General features: G+C 36.8%; 1 protein-coding gene across 2 annotated transcripts in view; it reads left to right on the forward strand.

Moving 5' to 3' along the window:
• PHIP (PHIP subunit of CUL4-Ring ligase complex) overlaps positions 1-27,747 on the forward strand; it is a 106,628-nt gene that overhangs the window by 23,253 nt on the left and 55,628 nt on the right. For both annotated transcript variants that reach the window (XM_085217744.1, XM_085217745.1), the window contains exons 8-15: positions 3,462-3,683; positions 4,275-4,375; positions 12,506-12,576; positions 13,369-13,469; positions 13,570-13,610; positions 14,623-14,721; positions 17,126-17,279; positions 18,162-18,296. In XM_085217744.1, coding sequence (XP_085073870.1) covers positions 3,462-3,683; positions 4,275-4,375; positions 12,506-12,576; positions 13,369-13,469; positions 13,570-13,610; positions 14,623-14,721; positions 17,126-17,279; positions 18,162-18,296 — 924 coding nt within the window. The remainder of the gene's footprint in view (positions 1-3,461; positions 3,684-4,274; positions 4,376-12,505; positions 12,577-13,368; positions 13,470-13,569; positions 13,611-14,622; positions 14,722-17,125; positions 17,280-18,161; positions 18,297-27,747) is intronic.

Consider the following 27,747-nt stretch of genomic DNA (forward strand, 5'->3'; position numbering starts at 1 on the left):
GAGATCCTCTTTCTAGGGAATAATAATAAGCAGGGGAGAGTAATAACCTGTGGTTGGAAAGAGACCGATCTGTATGGTTTTTGGCAGTTTCACTGCAGCCCACAAGTCTCTGTAATGGTAGGAAAGTAAACCAGTTTTACTCCATACCTTGGTAATGCTGTCATCAGTTCTCTGTAGGGGCTGAGCCTGTTCTAGGATTTGTTTTTGACAAATGCTTTTAATAGGCACATAATTTGTAGTAGTTGCAGACATAACCTTGGAAACAGAAGCTGTGGTGTAAGCTGATGCCCTTGCTGGTACAACTGGAACAATATTTTAAGAGTTGTGAATTATCCCATTCAATTCAGACAGAATCTCATGGATTTATTTGAGCTCTAATATTACTATCTTGCCAAGATGCTACGGAATTTATAACTTACCTTAGTCATTTTTCTTGCTGAGACTTGCTAACAGTTTAATTTTCCTCTACAGGGGAGAGGTACAGCACATGCCTCTATAGCTGTCCTGGAGCCAGCTGGTAGGAAGCAGTCTGATTTTATGCTGATCTGCTTTCCTCAGTTTGCTATTAAATAGACCTCTGAGGTTTCTCCAGGTGGCATTAGGTCCTAAAGCTAGCTTTCTTTCTCTTTGTTTCTTTTTTTTTTTTTTTTTTTTTTTCCCACCCTTGTTTCTGACTCTTTTACGTCTCTCTTTATCTATGCACAGATTGCTCTCCATCAGTTACATTCTGCAAGCAGCTTTTTAGGGGTCTTGTAATGCAAGGTTAGTTTATTGGGTTGTCTTTTATTTGTTTACTTATTTTCTTTGAACAATCTGTTCATCCAGTGGAATGGCTGCAAGCTGTAAGTGAATAGCTTATTCATAATGTTGATCCTTACGATGTGAGAACTGCAGAAGCATGTTTTATGTGATATGTACAGTGCTGTAGAGAGTGTTACTTGTGCAGCTCCAAGAAAAACGGGACTGGTGGTTTGAGACTTCTACCCTGTGATGCAAGTAATTAATGTTAGTGAATTGGCTCTGTTCTCATGCATTTATTGCTTTGCGTAAGAGATTAATCCACTTGCGAGTTTTCCATCCCCACTCTCCTGGAGTGTTTGGAGGTTTTGAGTTCCTTTGGAAGTTCTGGGATCCCTATTCTCTTCTTGCTTCAAGTCTCTGTTTTGTGGGTGAAAGTATTATTTATCATATCTATCACATGAATTTCACTCACTTCACCCTTTTTATCTCCTCTGTGTTTAGGTTGGGTTTTTTTTTTTTTTGGTTGTAACTATACTTCTAAGACAAATATGCAAGCCTTTTCATGCTAAAAATCTTACAGTGTAATCAGTAGAACAGATTGACCTTATAATGCTTTTCAGATCATTGTTGCATTAAGTAGATAATGTTACTGGCCAAATTTCAGTTAAACATTCTCAGGCCCAGGGAGCTGTCAGAAAAACCTTCTTGTAATGAAAATCTGAAGCAAAAGTATATTTCACTTTCTGTTAAGGACTCTTGTCATTTACAAAACTTGTAGTACAACAGTTCTTGAAAAGAACAATATAAACTTCTGAAGAATGTTTAGGACTCAAAGATATTGGTGCACTGATGACTCTTACTTTGGGAGCACGAGAATTTTTAATTAAATGTTTGGGCTCGATGTAGAGTTTGAAAACACCTTAGTTGAGTAGTATGGGTGCTTTATAGCCTGCTTGTATGTTCATTTTAAGGAAGCAAAGGGACTAAAACAATCTGTTTAAAACTCACAGCTTGGAGGAAGAAATGCTGCCCTTTTTTCTTTTAACTCTTATTTGTAAGCTCTAAACAGCAAGTTTAGAGCCTGTTAAATTGTGCACTGGGGTAAGTCTGAAAATATGAACTACTGAGCGTATTTCCCAGTTATTTTTCTACTCTTTCATTTCTCGGTAACTTACTGTGAATAAATCAGGTGATAAGTAAAACTAGCCTGAATAAATATATTCAGTAGAGTGAGATTTTGAGCTTTTCAAAAGCATTAAACGCTCACAATTACACTTAAATTCACTTAAACAGCTGCAACAGTATTTAAGAGATCCTTGGGTCTTCTTTCTTCTTGTACAAGTTCTTAACTGGGGAGTCTCTGATTCTACCTATAGACTACAAAATTTTCCTGAAAGCGGTGTACTTTCTTTCCATGCAGATATTTGAGATGAATTCAATGCTGCAATAATGGTAGATCAAATTTGTATTAGGTTCATTCACTGGATCTTACCTCAATGGGTCTGAATCAAAAGAAAGGAAAAGTGATATGGAAGAAAGTGATTGTTTCAAGGGTTTGATACAGAGGAAGAGATAAAATTAACAAAATTTAAACTATTCAGCGCTTGGCTTTCAAGGCCGTGCAATCTTAACACGATGAAGCAAAAACCAAAAACTGCAGATATTTGTTACGATTTGTGAGGTAAAATTTGAAGAAGTTGAGGTAATTCAGAAGGAATTTTGAGATTCATGACAAATAATTGGATTAATATATACTTTTGCTACTGCACTGTGGGTAAAATGTCCATTGAGGTCCTACTTCAGGTAAAATTCAGAAGTTACAGAAATTATATTCTGCTTTCCGCTAGAATGCGTGGTTATCTTTTATTTTGTTTTTAATTTATAATGGTAACACACTAATGATGATATTGGAAAAACTGAAAATAAATGCTCAAAAAAACTGTTGTGGCTCTGTTCTAAATTTTGGAAAATGATACCTGCTACTAAAGTGTTCTAACATGCCTTAGGTTGCAGTGTAAAGATAAAGGAAAGACTGGGTCATTGTTCATATTTATCAATGGAGGGTGTTAGTTTTATTTTTGTTGTTGTTTTTGTTCTGTTATAGCTGCTATAGGTAAGGAGGAGAAAAGTTTAGGTTAAATAAAGTATAAACTAACAGAGTAACTTCCTCTTACAACAGTTTACTTAGGGTTTTGGCAATTTCAGGCTCAGGAATATTGGTATTTCTGAAGCTTGGCTTTCTGAGGTAATTTCTTCTGAATTGCAGAGCTTCAAGAAGGAGTCTACACAATATGCACGCAGACAGAGGGGAATGGAGACGTTTTCCTCAGACTTTGTGTCTGCTTCAGACCTTTGTTCTGCATGGTTGTCTAAGCCAACTTTTTTCTCCCGTAAAACCTGATGAGATATACCCAACAGCTGGAAAGCGGGGATTAATGTGATACTGATGTTTGCTTTGCACAGGATTTTTATTGCATGTTTTTTTGTTCCTAGAGTCCTGCTCTGCTTCCCTTGTTGTGTCTTTAGAACAGCTGTTTTGGAAAGCAGCATCTCATCACATAAGATTTCCTGTGAACTAAGATGCAGAGCAAGATTTTTAGATTAAGGGAATAGTTTTCAGAATCATTTTTCTGCTCAAAAAATCTAATGCTCAGTATCTTGAGTTTTGTTTAATTGAACTGTACAATAGAAACAGCTAATGATTTCTACCTTATTTCTAGGGATCAGATGATTGCCTTGTAAAAATCTGGGCAACAGATGATGGCAGGTTGTTGGCTACCCTGAGAGGGCATGCAGCTGAAATATCTGATATGGCGGTGAACTACGAGAACACCATGATAGCTGCTGGAAGCTGTGATAAAATGATCCGAGTTTGGTGCCTTCGAACTTGTGCACCCTTAGCAGTTCTGCAGGGCCACAGTGCATCTATAACGTCATTGCAGGTAGGTTTTCGCTTTGCAGAGTCACCTAAGTAGCAATATGCATTTTTTGACTGAAAGAGTCAACATCACACAAGAGTGAGCATTCCATATAATAATAATGTCTATGGAGCAACTAAGCTGTGAAGGAAGAAGAAATTTTCATGGTACTTGTTGCAAAAATGACACATTTATTGTCACATTATCTGATCCTTGCAAAATGCCAGGCATAATCTATTTGTGGGAGGAAAAGAAACTTCTTAAAAAAAGAAACTTCTTAAAAAAAAAAAAAAAAAGTAAAAATAATAAAAAAAAAAATTGCATGATGCATGTGGACAGTTCTGTTATGAAATATGATTGCTTTGCAGGCTGTGATTTTGAGTACCCAGTATACTGAGTAAAAACTGCAGTCAGTGCTGAACAGTTTGCTTTGCTTCCTGTCAGGAGTCGCTTGCTATTGTACAGTTTGGGTTGTGGGGAAGGAGAAGCCACAGTGCTTTTCAAGCAAGCCAGAAAGGTTATTCTGAAGGGAGGAAGTTATTCTGAGAAACACTGTGTTGTTGGAGTATTGACCTCTTCTTCTTTTTTTTTTTTTTCCCCTGTCTCCCCTTCCAGTTCTCTCCACTATGCAGTGGCTCAAAGAGATACTTATCTTCAACCGGGGCAGATGGAACAATATGCTTTTGGCTGTGGGATGCTGGCACCCTTAAAATAAAGTTAGTTGTTATTTTATTTATTGCTATTTCTTTGTTTGTGATTAAGAATGATATACAAATGTTGTAAAAAGGTCTTGTCACTGGTTGCTACTGTCTGTGCAGTAGTTGGATTGATCTTTTTCTGGGGTTGCTATAACTTGCTTGCTTGTCTTTTAAGGACTAAGTTAAAAACATAAGTAACCACTGAGGGTTTTTGTATGGTTAAATCAATATACAACCACTTTTTCCTGTGGCTCTTTTAATAAAGTGACACGGTGTAAAAGTTGGCTTTTTTGTTCTATGAAAAATTTATGAAAGTTTTGACAAAATGTGCTACATGATGATTGCAATTTAGACTTGAGAATCTAAGGTTTAGTGGGAGGAGGTAATGTCCTAGCAAGAAATTAGGATGGAGTTAATTTTGGTTTGTTTGTCTGTCATTTTCTTCTCTCTAAAACCTGTTTTTAGTTGCTCTTTATGTAGCATGTAAGGAGGGTGTCACTCATGGCTGTGTACTGGTGGATGAAGTTGACTCTGAAGTTTCTGCCTTCAAAGGATAAGATATGAAAAGTCTTGCCAGAGCCCTCAATTCGTTTTTTTACTATGAGTATTAAAAATAACTTCATTGGCTTTCAAATGCTTTTTCTCCTTCTTAATTGCAAAACATCTGGAGCATAAAATTGGAAATAGTTAATAATCACTGATAATTCAGTTTTGAGCAAGGATCTCTTCCCTTTTCCTAATTAGAGAGTAGTAGAATTAATGTGACTTAAATGGCTTACGCTATATAAGCTGGGAGATGAATAATTTGAGTGACTCATGAAGTTAGATGAAATTTGTCTTCAAGTTAAAAAACAAAAATTAAATAAGAGTGAGCTGGTTTCAGTAACGGTAAGGATTCTCAATTCCTATCCATGGTGTTACGTAGATGTAGAATACAATTTTTAACACTCAGAAAATATTAAAAGAATTAAGTTGTTTTTTTTTTTTAATAATGCTTTCATATATAAATAGCCACAGAAAAGTGTCTGAAATTAAAAAAAAAAAAAAAAAAAAGTTCAGTTGCATGTTGCAGAATTGAAAGGAGTTAGTCTCGTAACCCAAGTCATGCAGCAATTCATGTTGCTCACCAGGAGAGTGCAGAGTACCTTTGTGAGTGGAACTTGTACTGTCCTTAACAAGTGTTCTTCTGGTATTCTCTGTGTTGAGTTTGAGAAGGTAGAGGGATCCTTTAAACTATGAGGTCTACTCTGAAAGTAATGCTTCCTATTTTATTACGTTGGCCTATGATGTCAGAGGTGGATATCGGTGATATGGCAGTAGAAGTTGAACCTTCCTCTTAGTATTCCATTACATTTTGTTGTCATGTGACAGATAACAGCTGAGGGGCAGTCTAACAAAATGGTGTCTGAGATGGAAGTCCTTATGAAGCCAAGGTGTGTTATTAAGTTCTTCCGTGCAGAAAAAATGGCACCTATTGACGTTCACTGACATTTGCTGAATGTTTATGGAGACTGAACAGTGGATGTAAGCACAGTGGGGTTGTTTCAGCGGTGACAATGGCGACATGGAAGACAAACTGTGTTCTGAATGGTCATGCACAGCTGTGACACCACTCAGTGAAGAGCATCTCAATCAGCTCATCCATGCTAAATGGTGGATTATGAACGGGGAACTTTGGAGATGAATATTAGCTTGAATGCATTGGAAACAATGGTGGCAACATTGGAGTATCACAAAGCGTGCGCTAGGTGGATCCATTCAGTGCACCATACTCAAATTCGTTAGGATCTGTTGAACCAATACAAGGCTGAAGGTGACAGTTTCTTGGATTGCTTCATTAACAGTGACAAGATGTGGTGTTACCACTATGAAGCTGAAGTTAAAGTGTGTAATCCGTGGAGAGGGGACATGTGAATTCAGCACTGAGGATGTAACCCTCAATAGGTAAAGTGATGTGCCCTGTCTTTTGGGATAAGAAAGAGGTGACCCACCAGGATTTTCTGGAATCTGGACAAACCATCAATTCTGACTGCTATATCGCAACATGATTGGTGCTGAAGGTTTGAACTTCAAGCATCAAGTCAAAGACAGCAACTTTTCTTTTGAAACATGATAACACTGAGTCCCGTACCAGCTTGAGTACTATAGAGCACATTGCCAGTCCTGCCTGTAGACTGTTCTACCACTCAGACGTTATAGTTTGGATTTGATTCCTCCAGACTTCTGTCTGCTTGGGCCAAGGAGGGACAGACTGCATGGGCAACATTTTGCTAGCAATGATACCATCATAGCTGCTGTGAAACAGTGGGTAACTTCTGCTGTTGCAGGTTTTGCAAGTATAGCATGCAAGCTCTTGTTCATCACTGGCAAAAATGTGTAACTGATGGTGCTGACTGCATTGATTTCTTTAAATTATTTTTAAATAATAATATTTTTGTAGCTGAGAATGTGCTCTATCAAGTAGATTAATTTTGCCATTTGTATCTGTTGGGTTTCCATAGAGATAAATAGGAGGCATTACTTTTGGAGTAACCTACGTATGTCTTTTCAGTCTGGAAAGTGAGTGCATGAAATGAGTGAAACCTGTACATTTGGTAGTGTCCTGAAGAGGTTGTATTGACTCTTCTTGTGTTAGAGGGTATCAACTGAAACTAGCTAATTTACAGACAGAAGGAGGTGGCTTTTAACATGCAGCTAAGTTATGGATCTCCTTGTCATAGACTATTATATGTGTCGAAAGCTTAAATGAAGAAACTGAAAGTTATCACTGTGTACTTTTTCTGTTCTTACACACCCAGTTTCGGCTACAGCTGGAGGTAGGATGCTATTCGTAGGCATTTGTTCCAATTTAGTATAGTTATTGTGCATTTGAAGTACTTCAGGCTTTTTCATGAAAACTAAAGCATATACTAAATCTAAATAAGAAATGTTTGCGTTTTTTAGGACTAGAACATAGTTGTATGTTATGTAGCATAGTGAAATAGTTGCACACTCGGGAAAGCCTCCATGTATCTCTTCTTAACCTTGTTAATTACAGGAGGTTCTACAAAGTTTTCTAAACTATAAACTTTTCTAACTGTGATCATCATAAATGATGTTAATGATACTGTGAAACTAGGAATCCAGTGTAGTTTTTCACCAGGAGACCTTGTTCATGGACACACTGGCTCAATAATAGGTGAGGATTGTTGTAGTTTTAGATGAGGCAATTGGCCCTTTGAGAAATTACCAAGCACTGGAACAAACTTCCTAGAGAGGCTGTAGAGTCTCTTTCTCTGGAGATATTCAAAACTCACCTGAATACTCTCCTATGCATCCTACTGTAGGGAACCTGCTTTTGCTGGAGGGTCAGACTATATGTCTGACCAGGGGTCACTTCTAACCTCTGTGATTCTTTGATTTCTCTTCCTTACACCTTTACATCTAGATTGACTTCCAGAACTGTGGAAACATGACACATTCCTTCCACATCCATTCAGTGATGTGCTGGGGGAAAGTAAGTAGTACCAGTAAAACAGTGTCAAAGGAAAGAGGACTCTTGTATTTTTTGCGTTTGTTGTTGTTTTTTGTTTTTGTTTTTTTGTTTTTTTTTTATAGGCCTTATCCTGGTTCTTCTGTTATTTTTTTTTTAATTGCAAATGTTTATTTCTTTCACTCTTGTAAACATAAAGATTTCTGCAATCTATTTGCCAGTAGCTCTGTTGCTATATTAATTGTATCTTTGAAATTAGAGGCATCCTATGTTGGTATCCCCTTGTTTGGGTAACTTCATTCATTGAGGCATGTTGAATATTTTGTTTACACATATAGCCTGAACAGGAGATTTCTGGCAACAGCTCTGTTTTCATAAACTGCAGGAAGATAGTTTACAGTAAATTTTTGTGCCATAGGATGAATGGCAGATCACAAAATTCTCAGTGTTGCTCAAAAGAAAATCATAGAATCACAAGTTTGGAAATGACCTATAAGATCATCTAGTCCAACCATCTTCTCATTATCACTGCTACCACAAACTAAACCATATCTCGTAACTCCTCATCCAGATGCCTCTTGAACACTGCCAAGGACGGTGACTCCACGACCTCCCTGGGCAGCCATTCCAGTGCCTGACCACTCTCTAAGAGAAAAAGTTTTTCCTCATGTCTAACCTAAACCTCCTCTGGTACAACTTGCAGCCATTTCCTCAGGTCCTGCTCGTTGCATGGGAGAAGAGGCCAAACCCCTCCTCATCACAACTTCTCTTCAGGAAGTTGTAGAGTGCAATGAGATCTCCTCTGAGTCTCCTCTTCTCCAGACTAAACAATCCCAGCTCCCTCAGCCGCTCCTCATAAGATTTGTGCTCCAGACCCCTCACCAGTTTCGTTGCCCTTCTCTGGACACGTTCCAAGGCCTCAACATCTTTCCTGTAGTGAGGGGCCCAAAACTGAACACAATACTCGAAGTGCGGCTTCACCAGTGCTGAGTAGAGGGGGATGATCACCTCCCTGCTCCTGCTGGCCACACTATTTCTAATGCAAGCCAGGATGCCATTGGCCCTCTTGGCTGCCTGGGCACTCTGCCGGCTCATGTTCAGCCAAGCATCAGCCAACACCTCCAGGTTTCTTTTCTTTTCCAGCCACTCATCCCCAAGCCTATAGCGCTGTATGGGGTTGTTGTGACCAAAGTGCAGGACCCAACACTTGGCCTTGTTGAACCTCATCCGAATGATTGACTGTTCATATTCTTCTGTGACTGGTGTGTGTTATGATGTTCACTTGCTTGGAGCCACCTGTGTGCTCCTGTTTTTTCAGTGAATAGCTTCCCAATCAGGCAGTTAAAAGGTATGCCCAGAGGCATTTTAGTAACATTCCAGTCATATTATTTTTATTTCAAAATAGAAAAGAAGGTAAGGCAGTTGTTTCTGTAGATGAAGAGATCAGTGAAAGCGTTTCAAAGGGAAATAAATAAGAAATAAAGTGATCAACACTTTCCCCCACATTTAGTCTGTTACTATTCTGGGTTAGAGTTGAAGGAACAAGAATTGCATCCTTCTTCAAGTGACAGTGGGGAGAAGAGAAAATCAACCTTGGATCATCGGAACTTGATGGATAATTGCCTCAGGTATGAGGTAGAATTGTTATCAGTGCACAAAAGTTAAGTTACTTGCACTGCAAAATATTTGCGTAAGTGCTTCAAGGAAGATGCTGTTTTCTCATTATTCTTATGCCACCTATTTGGATCGTGAATTTCCAGTGTTAGTCTGTTATTGGCAGACCAAGTGCACAGAGCAGCAGAACTGTCTCACAGATTTGGATAGAGGAACTCACTATACTGCTTTTTGTCTGCTCTATTTTAAAAAATAATTAAAAAAAAATCAGCAAAACACGCTGATTATTTTGACACCTCTCCTATGAAGAAAGGTTGAGGGAACTGGGCTTGTTTAGCTTGGAGAAGAGGGAGACCTCATAGCCATCCAATATTTGAAAGGAGCATATGAGCAGGAGGGGGTACGTCTGTTTACAAGGGTGGATAGTGATAGGACAAGGGGGAATGGTTTTAAATTGAGACTGGGAGGTTTAGATTAGATATTAGGAGGCAGTTTTTCACCCAGAGGGTGGTGACACAGTGGAACAGGTTGCCCAAGGAGGTTGTGGACGCCCCATTTCTGAGGCATTCAAGGCCAGGCTGCATGAGGCTCTGGGGCAGCTTGGTCTGGTGGTTGATGACCCTGCACATAGCAGGGGGGTTGAAAGTCGATTATCATTGTGGTCCTTTTCAACCCAGGCCATTCTGTGATTCTATAATTCCTATTTTGGACAAGTAGACATTAATATCTCAAATGTCTTCAAGGTGGTAGCATACTTGGAATTCTGCATTTTTGTGCAGAAAGCAGCTCATCTTAAGGGAACTGGTCATGCACTAAAATGCACATATGCTGGACCTTGTTCATTGGTGGTTTGTAAACTAAGACTACTCAAGTTGGATGAGGTTTTGGTGGTTTTTTGTTGTTGTTGTTGTTTTTTTTGTTTGTTTTTTGAGAAGTCTTGCTTAAGCTGCTTTTTGTCCAGGTTGAGATTAGACTGCATGGCTTGGGTTGTGTAATCATTCTTGCACTAGGAGGGTGCATTGAAGATGAATTGTGAGCTGTTTATATGGGGGATTGTTGTCCTTGGTTGAGGCAAATAGTGCAAATTAAGTTATTTACTATGAGAGTGATGAAGTGCTGGTACAGACTGCCCAGAGAGATTGTAGATGCCCCATCCCTAGAGGTGTTCAAGCCAAATTGGATGGGGCCCTGGGCAGCCTGCTCTAGTATTAAATGGGGAGGTTGGTGGCCCTGCCTGTAGCTGAGGGATTGGAGATTCGTGATTCTTGAGATCCCTTCCAACCTGGGCCATGCTGCGATTCTGTGTGAAATTGCTTTTTTGACTGCTGCTCTTAGTTCAAGTTGTGTTTTGATGGAAGCCTCTCATTTTGGGAGGAAAATGGTTTATCAGGGCATTCCTGGACCTGTGAAGCGTTGAAGGTATCTTAGCATCTTTCAACTGCTTGTATGATTGGAGCGAGAAAGCTTGTTAAAACATAGCAATTAACTTTCCAGATGTTATCCTTTTGTCCACCTCCCTTACTTCCAAGTTACTGATTATCCAGTTTGTCATATAGATTGCGTTCTGCTGTAGTGTGAAAGAATGCCATAATCTTGTTTCCTAATGACTAAAATAGCACACATTAGAGAGATGTAAGCTGGAGAATTTGATTATCCGAACTAGAACATAAGTGCATACTTGCTCTGTTTTGCAGCTGTCCTAACTCCAAAGGCAGAGTCCACAAACCACAGTGGAAGAAAACAGCAGCCTATTTATCTATTTACACTTGCTCCATGTTATGTAAGCTGCATATTGAATCATCTGATAGTTCATTTTAAGTTAGTATCTCACTTAAGAAGGACTTGAACTGTGTTATGTGATAGATCTGTCTTGTTTAATGTATCTTGCAAAGACTTCTGGCAGGGAGATGTTAAGAATAATCTTAGCTCCTGAAGGAAGGTTCAGAAACCTGTACTGAATGGACAAGTTGGAGAAAAGATTCTTAACTGCTATTCACAGCACGTTTAATACTTTAGTTTGTATATAAACGCTATCAAAGTTTAATGCTTACTACTTTCTTTGAGTTAGCGATAGCTGATAGGTGGAGAAGGGTCTCTTATGCATCTGCCTTTAGCTGAGGAAAACAAAAAAAGCCATTTTGAGAAGAGAAAATTTTAGATAAATCATGAATATGCATTCTTTTATGTTAAACAGATCTTTAGTGATGACACTTGTGGGTGTAATGCTGCTGTTCTCGAGCAAGTTTATTCTTTAAGGACCGAAGTTTGCAGATGGTATGCTGTGCAAGGCCACCTACTGATCTGGGGTTGCTGCAGTATCTGAGCAGAACTGAAGTGATTGAAGGGCCAGATTTAGTTTTGTTTTTTATACATGCGTTCTTAAAGTGCCAAGTCATTGATTCTTTAGTTCTGCTTGCACATCAGCTACTGAAATACCTGAGAGAGGAAGCATAGTGCATGAAGTAAAATTTCTTAAATGCTTCCAGGCATTATTGTAACACTCTGTGGGGGCTATCTGGAACTAGTGCTACCTGCAAGTAATACGTGCTTTCTGACAAAACTATATCTTCTAACACTGTAAAAAATATGAAATTTATTTACATTTTCTTGTGTATGTATTTGCCTACAAAGAGTGCCAGGCTTTGTTTCTTTCTTTTAGTAAAAGCAGCCACGTTTAGCAGGAGAAAACCAGAGCTTTGATAAACTCAGTGGTTTAAAACTGAACCTTGGGTAACCGGCTCTGATGTCTTCTCTTCCACTTTACAGGTGACTTAAAGGAAAATGTCTTCTATGTCAATATTTGAGGGGAGAGAGATATGGATTTAAGTTGTGGCTCAGTTCTGAGTGATACATGCAATTGCTTGGTCCATATGTGTGCCTTAGTTTCCCGAAGATCAGATCATGAAGCATAGTCACAGCAAATGGTTTATAGATGGGCAGCCATCTGTTCTGTCATATTTAATTTTGTCTTTCTGTGCTTTATTTCTAAGATTCTGGCTTTTCTGTTTAAGAAAAAAATAATTTCATATTAGGAAATTATTTAACTGTTTCTTTTATTGTAGTCCGAGGCCAACAAAGTTTACGGAACGCCCTCGGCCCGGAGTCCAAATGATCTGCTCTTCTTTTAGCGCTGGTAAAAGACTATTTATTTAATCTTTGTTTCAGTTTAAGAAACCATTTGGAGAATAAAGTAAAGTCCAATGCGGTTACTGTAGCATATTTCTTGTTAATAAGATGAAATTGAGTTATTGTGAAATATTAAATGTAAAAGAAATGTTAAATATTAATAATGTTCTGAATCTGCATTAACTTCTGGTGATGTGGAAGTTCTGGACAACAGTTGAGCATAACATATTGAAAGGAAGTTTCTTGGTCACAATTCTTTAAAAAGTGGTAAAACCTTTTTCCCCAGAGTAATTCTAAAAGTTAACTTTACCTAAAATGGAATTTATAGGGCTTTTATTAAGAAAACATTGGTTAACAGGTTCTTATGCTCTGAACTTCATTGATTCATGGAGCTGGCAATTGATGAAGAATGTGGTGTAATAACACTATGAGATAAAATAGTAATATGGCAGAGAAGTATTTTCAGAATTACTGGAGTTATTTTTCCATTCTATTTACTCTGAGGCCAGTGAGAGCCAAGTCACAAACAAATCACTGTAGTTAGCTAATCTTTGGAATATGTCTCCAGATGCCTATTTATGTGACAACAAATGTGAGGTAATTAAACACAAATTTAACTTTTGAGTTTCTACCCTTTTTTGGTTTTACTGAAGGATCAGCTATAAACAAAACTGAAATGAGATAGCTGTACATTTTAAGAGTATAAATTAAATACTTAATCTTAGGCACATCTGAAAATTCATTATCAGTAGCTTGCCCATTTTTGTTATTATTACTTACCTGTGTTTTCTTTTCTCAGGTGGAATGTTTCTGGCTACTGGGAGTACAGATCACATCATTAGGGTTTATTTCTTTGGATCAGGTCAGCCAGAGAAGATATCAGAGTTGGAGTTTCATACTGTAAATACTTTATTAAAATTACACATGTATTTGATTTAAATAATGGTTTTGTTTAGTTTGGAATCAATTTTGATAACTTTATTTTTTTTTTTTTGTATAGGACAAAGTTGACAGCATTCAGTTTTCTAATAGTAGTAGCAGGTAAGCAAAACATTTATTTATTCACAGCTAGTGTTTTGACTTGGAAATTTGTAAATATCAGCTTCTTGATGTAGTTAAAAAAAACTAATTTTACTATATGAACCTCAACATGGAAAACATCTATAATTTGTTTTAAATAATATCTTTCAGCTTTACACCAGTCTTCATTGCAATGAACTGTGTGAATTAAGGAATGTAGAAATACTTTTTTTTTTTTTTAAATTTATATGTGTATATATTCTCAGCTAAGTGATTGCTGGATAATAGGAAAGCTATTAAACAAGATCAGACAAGTCTTTGTTTAGCTACCCCTTATAAATGCTTCACTGTAGTTCTGGATTTTGGACGTGAAGAATGCTAAAGAACATACCTCAATTTATTGTGAAATTTCTGACATTTCATTCAAATGATGCTGTAACATAAACTTTTATTGCAAAGCAAGCAGTTGGAAAGCAAGCTGTGTGTGTTCCTCTGTCCACCTCTTTCTCGTCCTTCTGATCCCCAGAAAAGGTGAAGAAAAGATGGGGAAGAAGCTCAAGCTTGTTTGCAGCTGTTCAGAGACAGTTGTTCAAATAAGTATTGTGATAGATTTTGCGTGTTTTAAATTGAGACTCAGCTTTCAGTTCTCCTTGCATTTCAGTTTTTTCACCTCTTAAATTACTTCTGTAGCTTTACATGCAGTGATAGGTGAATTACAGTGTTACAGTGCTTGCTGGGCTCTTAAGTCCCAATGGCAGAGCAGTGTGGTAGCTATGCAGGGTACACTATGGATCCAAGTGCTATTAGTCTGTAAGGGCTCATATTAGGGAAGCAAATACCACTTTTTAGAGGCCTTTAAATTTTTACTGGTCCATGAAGTGTGTTTTCACCTCAATCTGGTAGTACTGCATTCTTACAATATTTGGACTTCTTATACTTCAGCTTACTTTTCTGAGTTCTGAGTTCTCGAGCTTCCATTTCTTTTTGTGCAATGGTCTTCATTATCTAATTTACTTTTTTCCCCTTTTCTTAGATTTGTGAGTGGAAGCCGTGATGGAACAGCACGAATCTGGCAATTTAAACGAAGGGAATGGAAAAGCATTTTGTTAGATATGGCTACTCGCCCATCAGGGTAAGTAATATCAAATATTCTGTTACCCCATAGATACTTGAAATCCATTGATTTTTGTTTGCTGACATATTGGGGAGGGAAAAAAAAAAAAAAGCCACCTTTAATGATTATGGATTAAATGTGCAGTATGCTTGTCTAGCTCTTGAAGTCCAATGAAAACAAATATTTAACTACATATTTAACTGTAGAAATTAGTTTGTCCTGATAATAGCTCCATGAGTATATTGGTTAGATTAAGAGAGTAGAAGATACACAAGACACATTGAAGGCTAAACTCATGCTTTTTACATAGGCTTCTGGACCAAGAAAACCAAGTTAGATCTCTTACTGAGATTTCTTGCATTTTGGTGATATTTAAAAGTTATTGTGGAATCTGCGAGCCCAGAAAAGGGATTTTGAGTTCTTTCATATCATGTGCCAGAGCAAGTAAGTTACCTGCCATGTAATGGGTTCTCGCTTGCCTGGAATAATCTGAGAATTCACAAAGCTTTGTAGGTATGGAAAACTTCTGTACAGTAGACTAAGTGATTAAAAAGGCTTGAAGGTGGAGACTTTGTAGAAGATAAATATTTTTGCATGGAGGAAATGTTTTCCAACATTAGATTATTAGAAAGATTTACAGTGATTTAATGGGTAAATCTTTTCCATAAACTGATCATATTGAGTGGCTTAAAGGAGTTTATTTAATAAAAATATATGTATATTCAAAAGTAATTCCGTGAAAAGACATTTGAAAGACCAAGAGAGGGGTAGAAGAGGTGGCTAAATGAGCTCTTATAATTTACTTACAAGTTTGGATGAGAGGGTATCTTGTTATGGGCAGGCACAATAAAACATGAGTATAAAACTTTTGGATGAAAGTCTGTTGTATATTACCACTCCAAAAATGAAGTCTGAGTTATTTTTTATGGGCTACATTTTGAAGGAAAATTATTGGTTTTAACTGATCGTGGAAAAAATAGCAATGGGATCTTTTTTCGTTATGGTCAAAATGCAAAACTTCTTAGAGAAACTGAACTGCTTGTTTCAGCCATGTAGTTAATTCTCATTTGTCTCTTTCGATTAGGAGAGTAAAGTGCAATTCTGCACTTTGTATGTGATCTTTTTTTGCATAAGCACAATTTTATCAGAGATAATGAAATTGGTGCACTGAAAGGAAAGAAAGAATTCAGCCTATAAGAAGACTCCTGTGTTCTGCTTTGTATCTAGAAAGGAATCTAGCTACAGTGGCATGTTGTACTTTTGAACTGTACAGTATATATAATTAGATCATTTGTTGTATTTCAATGTAAGATGCTCTGAAAGTAATGCCTCCTGTTTATTTCCATGAAAACTACAGCTGATACAAAGAGCGCAATAACACTGTTTGATAGAGCAAATTCTCAACTACAAAGCACTCATTTCAACATAGCCACTGCTATTAGCTGTGCATTTTTGCCAGTGATGAACAAGAGCCTGCATGCTGTGCTTTTAAAAATCTGCAACAATGGTGGTGACCTGTTGTTGCTACTGCTGAAACACACTACCCACCGCCTCACTGTGCTCACATCCACTGTTTGGTCTCCATCAGTGTTCAGCAAAAGTCAGTGAATTGCCAGTGGTACAATTGTTTTCTGCGTGGAGGAAGTCAGTTACACACTTTTGCTTCATCTACACTTCCGTGTCAGGTGCAGTGTTGTCTGACTGCCCATCAGCTGCCATCTGTCACGGAGCAACAAAGTGGAACAGAATATTGGCAGGAAGGTTCAACCTCTACTGCAGTACCACTGACATCTGCCAAATTAATAAAATAGGAGGCATTACTTTGAGAGCATCTCTTGCAAATGGAAGATTCTATATTTTTGTCCATTTTATTTGTTCAAGTGGATTACGTTTCAGGAGGCTAGCGTTCCATTTTTATAAGGTTAAAAAAAAAATGCATGTAAGATTAAGTGCAACTTGCTGATAGTAAAGTTATAAGTGTGGTAACGTTGTACTTTACATTTCCTGAGAATTTTAACTCATTTGAAAGTATGAGAATACTTCTTTCTGTGTTTATAAGTACTTAACACACACTGATATTCTCCAGGCTAAATTACTGTTCACTAATTGACTAGGTTGGATTTTTGTTCTTCAGCCAACTCAACAACTGCTATGGAATTAAACTGTAGTTTGGTATATATAATGTAGTTTTTAAAATATTGAGAGGACTCTGTAGTCTTTGTTTAAGAACTGATAGCTCTTTCTCCAGTTGTGTGTGTTGAAAAGTGGGTAGCAGCTCTCATACTGCAATGTTCTTGAAGAGTTAATATACTGATATTCTCAATAATAAAGTAATACACAGGTGTATTATCATTTGTTATGGACATAATGTTTTTTAGCAGACTGGAATTGCTTTGAAGCTCTTGTTGTTCTTTTGTTTTAGACAAACTCTACAAGGTGTAGAAGATAAAATTACAAAACTGAAAGTGACCATGGTGGCGTGGGACCGCCATGACAATTCTGTTATAACTGCTGTCAATAACATGACACTGAAAGTTTGGAATTCTTTCACTGGCCAACTCATTCATATTCTCATGGTAAGGTGCTCTACCTTGATTTAGCAATCTGAAACGCAGACTTCATGTGTACGTCATCAAAGTTCTTCTTCACTCATTTTTCTCTGCAGCTTTAGCAAATGTATTTACATGATTCAAGTGTAATTAAGATATCTCAGCTGCTTTCTAGAAAATAAAGCTTAAAAGTTGCAAATTGCCATTATTGTTGAGATGTCTGGAACTAATTTTTTACTTTTTTCTTAAAATACTATCTTGAAAGGAGAGAAGTTGTTTCTTTTGACCTTAGTCTAGTTTGGCAGATATTTGAAATACAGTTAATAGAGTTATGCTGTTTAAACACAGACACTTGTTACTGCAATCTCAACATTCCATGAATACAAAAAAGCAGTCTTCTAGAGAAAATAAGGTTTTTTGCTAATGGCTTTTACTTATTTTAGTTGAGAAAATAGGTAACTGTAGGTACCTGGAGATGAGAATATTTCAAGCAAAGTTGATATTAACTCTGGAGGTGTAATTATCTAACTGTAGTATTACAGTTGATTCTTGAATGATTCTAAATTAAATTTCTAATTAAACCATACCTAAACAAATTGAAGTCTACTAAGCATTAAAAAAATATATCAAATTTGAACTCTGGTCTTTTAAAATCAAGTTGTGGGACAAATTTGTTCTGAAGCTGTCATACTTGACATACTTATTAAAAATCTAAAATTGCAACTGCATAGAGAATAGTATGTAGATACAAAAAAAAAAAAAAACAAAAAAACAAACAACAGAATGTAGTCCAAGTAACTGCTACATGCTGAACACTTTCATAGATTAACGATGTAGTTGTTTGTGTTACCATATTGAATGGTATTTGAGATAATCCACTTGTTCATCTTGCTATGTCTTTAATTTCAGGGCCATGAAGATGAAGTGTTTGTACTTGAACCTCATCCATTTGATCCAAGAGTTCTCTTCTCTGCTGGACATGATGGGAATGTCATAGTTTGGGATTTGGCAAGAGGGGTCAAAATCCGGTCTTACTTCAACATGGTAATTACTATGCTTTATGCAGATATGCCAGTGCAGCCTTTCTAAACCTTTTGCTTTTAATACATTTTTGTGTAGGCCATCTTGAAGCATGCATTTGTAATACGTAGGCCAAGGTCCTGCATCCAGAAAAGTTGAGAGAAATTTCTGATCGGTGTAGTGGGACAAATACTGAATTTGTAAAATGTGAGAAGTCTTCTGGCTGTATTCCGTAGTATCATCTTTTGTACGTGCTTCATCCACGTGAAACTGGAATGCTAGTTTACATTGTCAGAGATCATGCATAAGAGACAGGGAGACAGAGGCCCTCCTGTAGTACTCTATCTCCTGCCTGGGAAACCAAGATAAAACCACATTTATTTTTTTGTGTTACTAATTCTTAATCTGGCTAAAACTCTTCAGGAGTCACCTGATCTCATACAATGTTGTATGCTGCCTCAGCTCTGATTGAATACAATCAGCCTTTCTGTGTAGAGCTCCTCCACATGCAGGTTTCAATTATGATCTGTTCTGCATTATACTAGTTCTTCTGGAAGATGGATGTAACAGGTATTTCTTTCTGCTTCTTGATGTTAAGTAGGTCTTTATGTGTCATATTCTTCAAAAAGGTATTGTGTTATGCAATTCAGACCTTGCCTACTAGTTGAGAAAATTTGTAGAATTGTCTTTGTTGAATGTTGTAAAATAAGCTTCATCCAGCTTTCAGCTGTAGTGGAATGACAGTTTTAGAAGCCAGCATAAGGATTATCTGAAGAAGAGATCTGGCATAGATACACTGGTTTAAAAAAAAAAAAAAAGAAAAAAGAAAAAAAATCAACCAACCAACCAAAAAAACAAAGATCAGACATTTAGAAATGGACTCTGGACCCAGAGAAAGTTTTGACGTGTTCAGTGTACAGAACAGTTCATAGAGAAGAAATTCTACTGAAATCTGCGGGAGAACCTATACTCCTACAGCAGTAACTTATATATTGTTCTTTCTACATTGACTTCTGTAACTGAATTTAAGAGGGAACCCAGTCAATTGGAGCTATGAGTACATACCTTTGTTCCTCACTCTTACCAGTTGAGTTGCATGTCCTCACTGCATTGTTAGGATACCTTTCCACTACTACTTATAGCAGATGGATGATGGTTCTCATGGAGTTTTAAGTTTAGAGCAGGCTGAGTTCATTTGCTGCGTGTAAGATGAGTCCATTCAGGAGCTGTCAGAATCTAAATTACAGATGCCTGGGACTTTGGGCAACCCTCTGAAAAAACTGAAATGTATGAATCAAGGGTGAGAAGAGGCACAAACACCAAAAAAGATTGAAAATCTCGTTTGAAAATCTTCAGAGTTGTAAAGAAATGTAGAGATAATCAGAAGCTCTCAGCAGCTGATAATACATGCTTTGTGTTGGAAATAAATGTGGTAATGTCTGCCTGTTGAGTGAAGTGAGGGAAATTGTAAATCTGGCAATCAGTTTGACTCAAAGCTGTATGAGACAGGTATCCTCTACAGTGAGAGGTATTTCTACAGTGTCTGTATGTTTCACCTGTGTTGTCTATCTGATACTTCAAAAGACAAGAGTGGTAATTGGAATGTTTTTTAGATTACAGGGGAAAGGTGCTCCTAGAGTGTGAAATTGGATTACTGTTACAGAGCTGTAACTGTTAAATGTTTTGATTTACTAAGGTACTGCACAAATGAGCAGAGCTGCCAGTTTTTTCCCAGTTTCCTAACCAATGTGTCAACTGGGAACATCATTATGTTAGCCACTATTAAATTATTCTGATAACTGCTGTAACATTCATGGGCTTGTTCAGTTTGTCATCTCATACTTCTGGAAAACAGAATGGGATGGGAAAGCTTTTACAGACTGGGTTATCTTGAATTAGATGGGGAATATAATTTGAAAGAACCGAACCTGAAAGTTGAATGACATGAGGTATCTACTTTGCCATTCAAGAACCTCACATCATTGCCTTGCAAAACTCTCTGTAGTAATATAGATAATACTGATTGTCTTTTTCATGGCAAAAGTTCCTGTAAAAATTGCAGACCTTGGGGACTTTTGGTTAAATTAGAAAAATCTTAGGTGGTTATTAATGACAATTAGTCCAATCATGTATTCCCTTCCTAGGTGGAACGCTTGTTATATCTAAAACATGTCAAATCGCTAAAGTGGAACTGGGTATTTTTTAAGGTCTCCCCAGTCTGAATTCTTTCATTCTCAGCATCAAAAATCAAAGCTTGAGTCAGTTTGAGACTTAATTCCTTTTACCCAGTTAGTGAATGTGAAATTGCAAATTCCTAGCAGCCAGATAATTTTTTTTGTTCTGTGTTGAACTTATATCAAGGCTCAAAAGCTTTGATTTCTCTATTTGTTGCAGACAGATGTCACTCGGAGACAGAGTGTCATGCAGAACATTCTCTTTGAGTTAGTTTTTTTTTTTTATGAACTTTGAATTTGCTATTAAATTAGTTAGCACAATCACAACTGAATTTGAAACACCCTTGGTTTCTGCCAGATTTTAGTCTTTTTTAATTTATAATAGAACTTGATCCCATAAGTGACTATCTACACATATGGGCTTACTCTCTGTAAGTATGTATATAATTTATATATTCCATGTTTTCATTTGTACTCTCCACTGTGGTGATAGATTTTTGTATGGGTCTTAATTGCACAGCTCGATGTTTTAGTTCATGATCATACACTACTGGCTTAGCTTAAAGACTTCGGTCGGCTAGACTCAAGAAATTTATTCCCTACCCTACCCCAAATAGTAAAATTTGCCATAGGAATGTCAAAACTGAAATGTCTAAAGCTCTTTTAAACAATTTTGAGATTCATTTTGAGATAAATATTGAGTGATTTGCACATGCAAATACAACCGTTTATTGTTGTTTGTAGCCTGTGTAATACATTTGCCATTCTTGATTTAATACAGCTGCTATTGTAAAATGTGTTGTGTATTATTGTCATTCCTTTTTTCAAGGAATCAACTGAGTTTGTGGTTTTGGTGATGGAATACTAGAGTAATTTCATGCGTTGTAACTTGCTTGTATAGATGAGCATTTAGAAGACTTGCAAAGAAACCCAGGGTAATAAGCCTTAAGTGGTTGCTACTGCTTAGTTTTAGAGCTTATATGTTTCAGGAAAACAGTGTTTTTGCTACAGAAGGACAGCACAAACCTAATAAATGTTGAAACTGTGGCTTGTTACCCAGGTTCACTGAATGACTTGACAGTCTTGGCACCTGAGCTCTTGGAGAGCATGGTTCTTAATCTCCAAAGTGGAATGCAGTCACCCAGCACATCTTCAATATACTGAACAGTATGTTAGATTTCAATGTCTTAGTGGACACGGGGGAAAAAAAAAAAATGCTGAATGGTAAGCTGTCTTGTAAAAGCTAGTCGGTAATGGAGGGCATAGAGATGCATTTGAATTGCCATTTCTTATTCCAGTCTGCAGTGTGGCATTTGAGTCCCTCGTGTGGTAAGTCAGATTCTCAAAAACAGGAATTAAGACATGGCTCGGAGTTATATTCAGCTCTTTGTTACTGCCTATTAGTTAAGTATTCAGCTGGGAAACAGAAGACTTAATTTCTGTTTTCTTCTTGGATGGCAAGGTATTCAATTCAACACCTGTTACCCAGGAAGTTGTCTCATCTGTGAATTTCTAGACTGGACTTTTTCCCCAACATACTCTTGAAGTTGTGCTGCTACAGACAGGTGTGAATCTTGAATCTGAGGCGTGTTGGTTTGGGTACGTCTATTCTAGGTAAATTGAAACCTTTGGCTCCAAGTTTTGTAAAAGCTTGAATTTGCAAGATTAGTGCTCTGTTAGGCCATTTAAAAAATAATTATAAAATGTATTCATCACTCAGTAGTCATAGTGCCCATTTTCTTTCAGATGTTCTCACTGAGTTACTTTTTATTAGACTTAACAGTTTTGGTTTATTAGTATTTACATATGTTTATTAGTGTGTGTGTGTATAAATATATATATTTATTTATATAAAATATATTCCAGTATTGTCACTTGAATGGTGTATGCTGCAACTTGGCCTAATACTTAAAATTCGCATAGGCCTTAACAAAAGTTTCTCAGTTCTAAGAAAGTTTGATGGGGAGAGAAAACTACAGGAACTTGAGAGTCTTCCAGATCAAAAAGGAGGTACTTAATAACATTGGGAAGAGGCAAAAGTCTTGGTTGGTTTGGATTGTTTTTTGTTGGTATTGTAATCACACATAAAGTGTTTGAGTTTGACTCCGAATATCTTTGTGGTATTGGAGTCCTGCCCTCGATTTTTTTTTTTTTTTTTTTCTTTGGTTTCTGTGACTTCCCTTCTGCAATACCTGACAGGGCTGAGGTCTGCTGGCTCAGACTGCTTGCAGCGGGCGTTCCTTCTGTCTGGAGCTTTAATGAGTAGGTTCCTCCTGCAGAAGGGCAAATACTACTTGTGCCACCGATGGGCTGCCCAGGAGAAGTATGTTTAAAGAAAAAAAAATCTTTCCTAAACAATTTCAGGATATTTACTTGAAAGGTCTTTCGCTTTGTTGTGTGGGGTTATTTTTTGTTTTTGTTTTTGGTTAATAATTTGGTTTGCGGCATAGCCTAACAGTTGCAGGAACATATGGTGACTGCCATTACTTGCAAGTATGCAGCTGAGAATATGATAACTGTAATACAGTAGCAAGAATGAAGGACTAGGGATGGGTGGGAATTTTCACAATCTTTGTTAATTGTAGAACTTTTTTTTTTTTTTTTTTTTTTTTACTTTTGCACTGTTAGCTTCAAATATAATTGCTTGAATCAGATACTCGGTTAAATATTCTACGTAGGCATTGCAATTGTTGTAAGCTTTTTATATTGGTTAACAGAGTCTTTCTGACTTCATTTTTAAAATAAGAAAAACTGCTTTGTGTAAAGTAGAAATTAATAAGCAGGGAAGTAGGAGTATGAATATTTAAAAAACAAAAAGGTTCTCCTGATATATTTAAAAAAAAAAAAAAAACAACAAAAAATACAACAACAACAACAACAACAACAACAACAACAACAACAACAACAAAAACCCACCCCAAAAACACCAAGCAAGACCAACCAACTAGAATATCTTACGTGATGAGATATTGTTCTTTGGTCTTCGTAGATTGACTCCTTGCGAGTTGAATCTTGGAGAAGGTAGGCTTTGTACAGCCATAAGTAGGCTTCTTTACATCTCATGTTATCCACATGCCTCAGGAGCTCCTATATGCTTGAACTTGTTAGTTTCAGACATTTGTTTGTAATCATGAAGTTCTACTCCTAATGCTTGTGAAGATTTCATCTGGATTAACTCCTGTTTCTACCTTAGCTTTAAGACCTCTGAGCACTGTTGTGTGTTACAGTGTTTTCTGGGACACGTTCTGGGTAAATGATATTTCTGGAAACTACTTTGAATTGAGTTCAGAGGTGGCCTTCATATTCTGAAGAATGCTTTGAAATACTGATACTGAAAGAATGTTTTTACAGTCTTGTATTAAATTGACAAATCTGAATACTTCAAAATCGTCCTGCCTTTGTGCCTTTTTCCAACTTGTTGAAAGGCCGAACCACCTTAGGCTCTGATACTTAAAGATCACACTGTGTATCTTCAGCTGTTGTGGGTTTGCTGATTCCAAAGAATTACATGAGTGTACTTCAGAAATGCACTAACTCTGTAAACTAATGATTTGAAGTAACTTTGATTCTTTTTGGAAGGAGAAAAAGAAATCCTCATGAAAAGTCTCCCTCTCCTGTATCCTCAGCCTCAGTTACACTGCAAAAAAAAAAAACTTTAATCCCTCCATGAAATGTGATTGTTCTCTCTGACTGCATGTTGCTTCCCCTGGAAACCAGATTGATATTTGAAGAATAATGGATGATTTCTTACAGTGCCCTAACTGTTACTGCTCGAGTGGGTGTTAGTCATTCTTCCACCCTCTGTCCTGCTTTATGGAAACCAGCAGAAAAAAACTTCAGAATTGCAAAGCCCTGGGGGAATGCTGACCTCCCTGTTGCATCAGTGTTGGACAAAGTAATAGCGTGTTCTATAACAGTTCTTTGCTGTCTCTGAAAAACACCAATCCAAAGCATAAGACCTGCTTTTTCATTGAGACCTACAATGACAGCATTATCTTTAATAGCTGTAGTTGCTGTAAGGTAGAATGAGGCATTCTGCAGAACACATGAAAACTTGTGTTTGTGAAGGTGGGGGAGAGAACTGGCGTTTTCAACTTGTGCTTATTTTCATTTAAATCTTTGTACAAAGATACTAGCTGTTTTCTTTCATTCCAGGTATTTTGCTGTGGGAAGCTCATGATGAGCTCTCCCAAACTTTTATCCAAAATGTTACTTACTTCATGTAAATTGCAATTGTATCTAGAACTAGGATTTCTTGTCACTTGCATGTGTTCAGCATGCTTACTAATTAGCAATAGATGATGAAGCTTAAACCTTAAATATGAACTCGTTAAAAAACAAAGCAAGGACTTAGTCTTTCATGTTAATTTTGCAAAATGTTAAATAGCTTATTCAACGATTAGACTAGTGTGGAGCATGTAGTTTATTCTGCCTGTATTGAAAGCAATGCATTAAAATGAGTACAGTGTTGACCTGAATTGAAAAGTGTTCATTAGCTAACAAGTTTAAGCTTTTTGCAGTTGCAGTTTTAATGTTAGTAATGTGATTTTCATCCTATCTATATAAAATTGTCAGCCCAGAAGCAAATTACTTGAGATTTTAGACTGAAGTTCAAATTTATCTGTGTAAATATAACACATTTATTTATTTATTAATGCTTAAAGTTATCTGGGGATGAAACTTTCATCCTTGGAGTTTGGAGGCTAAAGGAACTGGAACCTGAAATAAATATTTATAGACCTTTTGAGCACTATGCATCATTCTGACTTTGCATTCTGTTGCTGCATCAAAACTTAAATATAATCATTTGCCTTCCTGAGTGCATTGGTAGGAAACAGCAGCTCTGAAGCTCCTTTGTGCTTATCTTGGATGTTGTGCTTATGTGCTTGGTTGGGATTAGGAAGGTATTGCAGAAGTTGGTGAACACCCTTCTGGGGTGGGAGGGTGGGTGGGACCAAAAACCTGAAGGCTTATTTTGTACTAGTATGAAAACATGAATGAAACTCTGAACTTTATAACTATTGAATTCTTTGGGTTATGACTTCTTTTGAAAAGTGCTTAGTGTTGTGCACTGTCTTACCAAGTCGACCAGAAGCTTGGACTGGCTTGTCTAGTTGAAACCTCAATTTCAATGTAATGTCATATTCAACTTCATTTTTTTGACAAAGAAATATATATTGTTACTTTCAATGTAATTATCAATTAAAATTATTTTTTTAAAAATGTCTTTATATCCATGTCATGTACATGAAGCTAAGAGGTCACAGAAATAGAAGTCTAGATGCATTTTTGAAATTATATGCTGCATTGATTATGTCCGGGTGTTGCTGAAGTAATAGCTGTGAAGAAAAATGCTTTGCTTCAGTAGATCTGTGTCTGCGATTGAGAAGATGAGAATCTAGCATCTGCTTTTTACACTTAGAGAATCAAAACATTGTTAAGTTTTTTTAAGAGCAGTGCAAAACTTAGGTAGAAAAGTTTTGGAAAGGTTGTCTGAGGACACACAACTGTTCATTGGTACCTGATATACTTATTACTTTGCTGCAGTAGCTTCTGTTAGACTATGTTCTAACCTCTTATGCAGTAGGTAGGTAATGCTGTTATATGATTACAATAGTAAGATTTGTTTCTGGATATTGAACAATCTTACTTCTAAGTCCCTTGGTTTTCTGACTAGTCTTAAAGTTTAGATCCAACTCTATGAAAAAAATGTATCTCTTCAGTCCTTAGTTTTCTTTCTAAGGTTGCTTCTTTCTTGAGAAGCCTTGGGCTGAAGAAACTAAAAGTCAAATGTTGTGTTTTGAAGATGATCTCTGAAATTGCTTTATTTCGTTTGATTGTCTTTAAAAGCACTTGGGCAAGTAGAATCAACAAGCAGATGTTACACACCTTATGAAGCCGCTCTCTCCTGGTTATGTGAAGATTATAATAGAATAGCTCTTAATGTGCTGCTGCAGTATCAGATGATATCATAATGAAACAGGTTGTATTTCTAGAAACGCAGACAAAAAATTAGCAAATGTAGTGATAATATTAAAGCAGTAATTGTATTTAATTGTTATATAATGCAACTATCAAATAGTTGTATTACATGCTTGTTGTTGAAATTGCAAATATGTACGGTCACTCACTTGGTGAGACAGCTTGAAGCAGGTGATACATTCTTAATGGTTTTGCTTTACATTCACTATATGAAGTTACTGTTGTGAATAGATTCTTTTCTACAGCCAGGAATTAGTTAATGTGTAGACCTGTTAATGCAAATAAATGCTTTATGTTTTAGATACAAAAATTCAAAATCATATGGACATTGAGAAATAAGGATATGATTGCTGAAGCTAATGTCTGAGGTTTTGTTTCCATATCTACAGCTAGCTGATAGGTAATTAATGTAAGCTTGTCAGGTATTCCTGATTCAGTGCATTTCTTTCCAAGTATAAGATTTGTAAGATAGATGGTAAGCATATTGCAAGGCCTTTCTTTCAAGCTTTTCCATTTTCCCAAACCTTGCAACATATACTGTATCATCTGGAAGATTTTAATAGAAGCTCTCACTTAGCTTTGATGTCTGGATGTATTATGAATCTATGTGAAGCTGTGAACAGTGACTTAAGAGAGTCATGCACAAATCTCGATCAAGTTCAAGCATCCCATAAGAATGTTACTGTTTTACACAGTGGAAACCGTTGAGGGTGTAATTGTAATCCTCCTTAGAGTAACTGAAGAGCCTGTCACACTACTGGATTGAGGGATATTTTTTCCCTCTCCCCAGTCTTTGTGTCTTTTTTTTCTTACACATCTTAGTTTTTATATAAAGAAGTGAGGGAAAATTGGGAACTGGCGTGGAGGTGATTGCAGTAATATGTTTCATAATGGAGATTTCCAGTTTTAGTGAATTTCACCAGACTCCCTCTCCCCATCCCCCAGTGATGATTTAAATATTTAATTACAACTTAATCCTTACTTTTTTCCTAGAATTTACTGTGTCGGTGTTATAACAGCATCAACTGATTGAGGTCAAAGGGGTTTCTTCCTGCAAGCTGTCAATCAAGCAGAGACTACCAAGTTGCAATTCTTTTTTTTTTTTTTTTTTTTTTTTTTTTGCATGCTCCTCCTTCAGGGAGCTGATTGTTGGCTCTGTCCTTTGTTTTTGAATGAATACTTCATTACAGGCAATGACTATGCTGTGCCTCCTTATGTCTGTTTAGCAGTTCTTTTTCCTACCTTTTCTTCTGAGATCTAGTCATTTGTTTGAAAACTTAGTGAACAATTTCATCTTCTCAAAGAAAGTGTATTGTCTC

This window comes from Meleagris gallopavo, chromosome 2 (assembly GCF_905368555.1).
Source record: "Meleagris gallopavo chromosome 2, MGAL_WU_HG_1.1, whole genome shotgun sequence".
Lineage (NCBI taxonomy): Eukaryota > Metazoa > Chordata > Aves > Galliformes > Phasianidae > Meleagris > Meleagris gallopavo.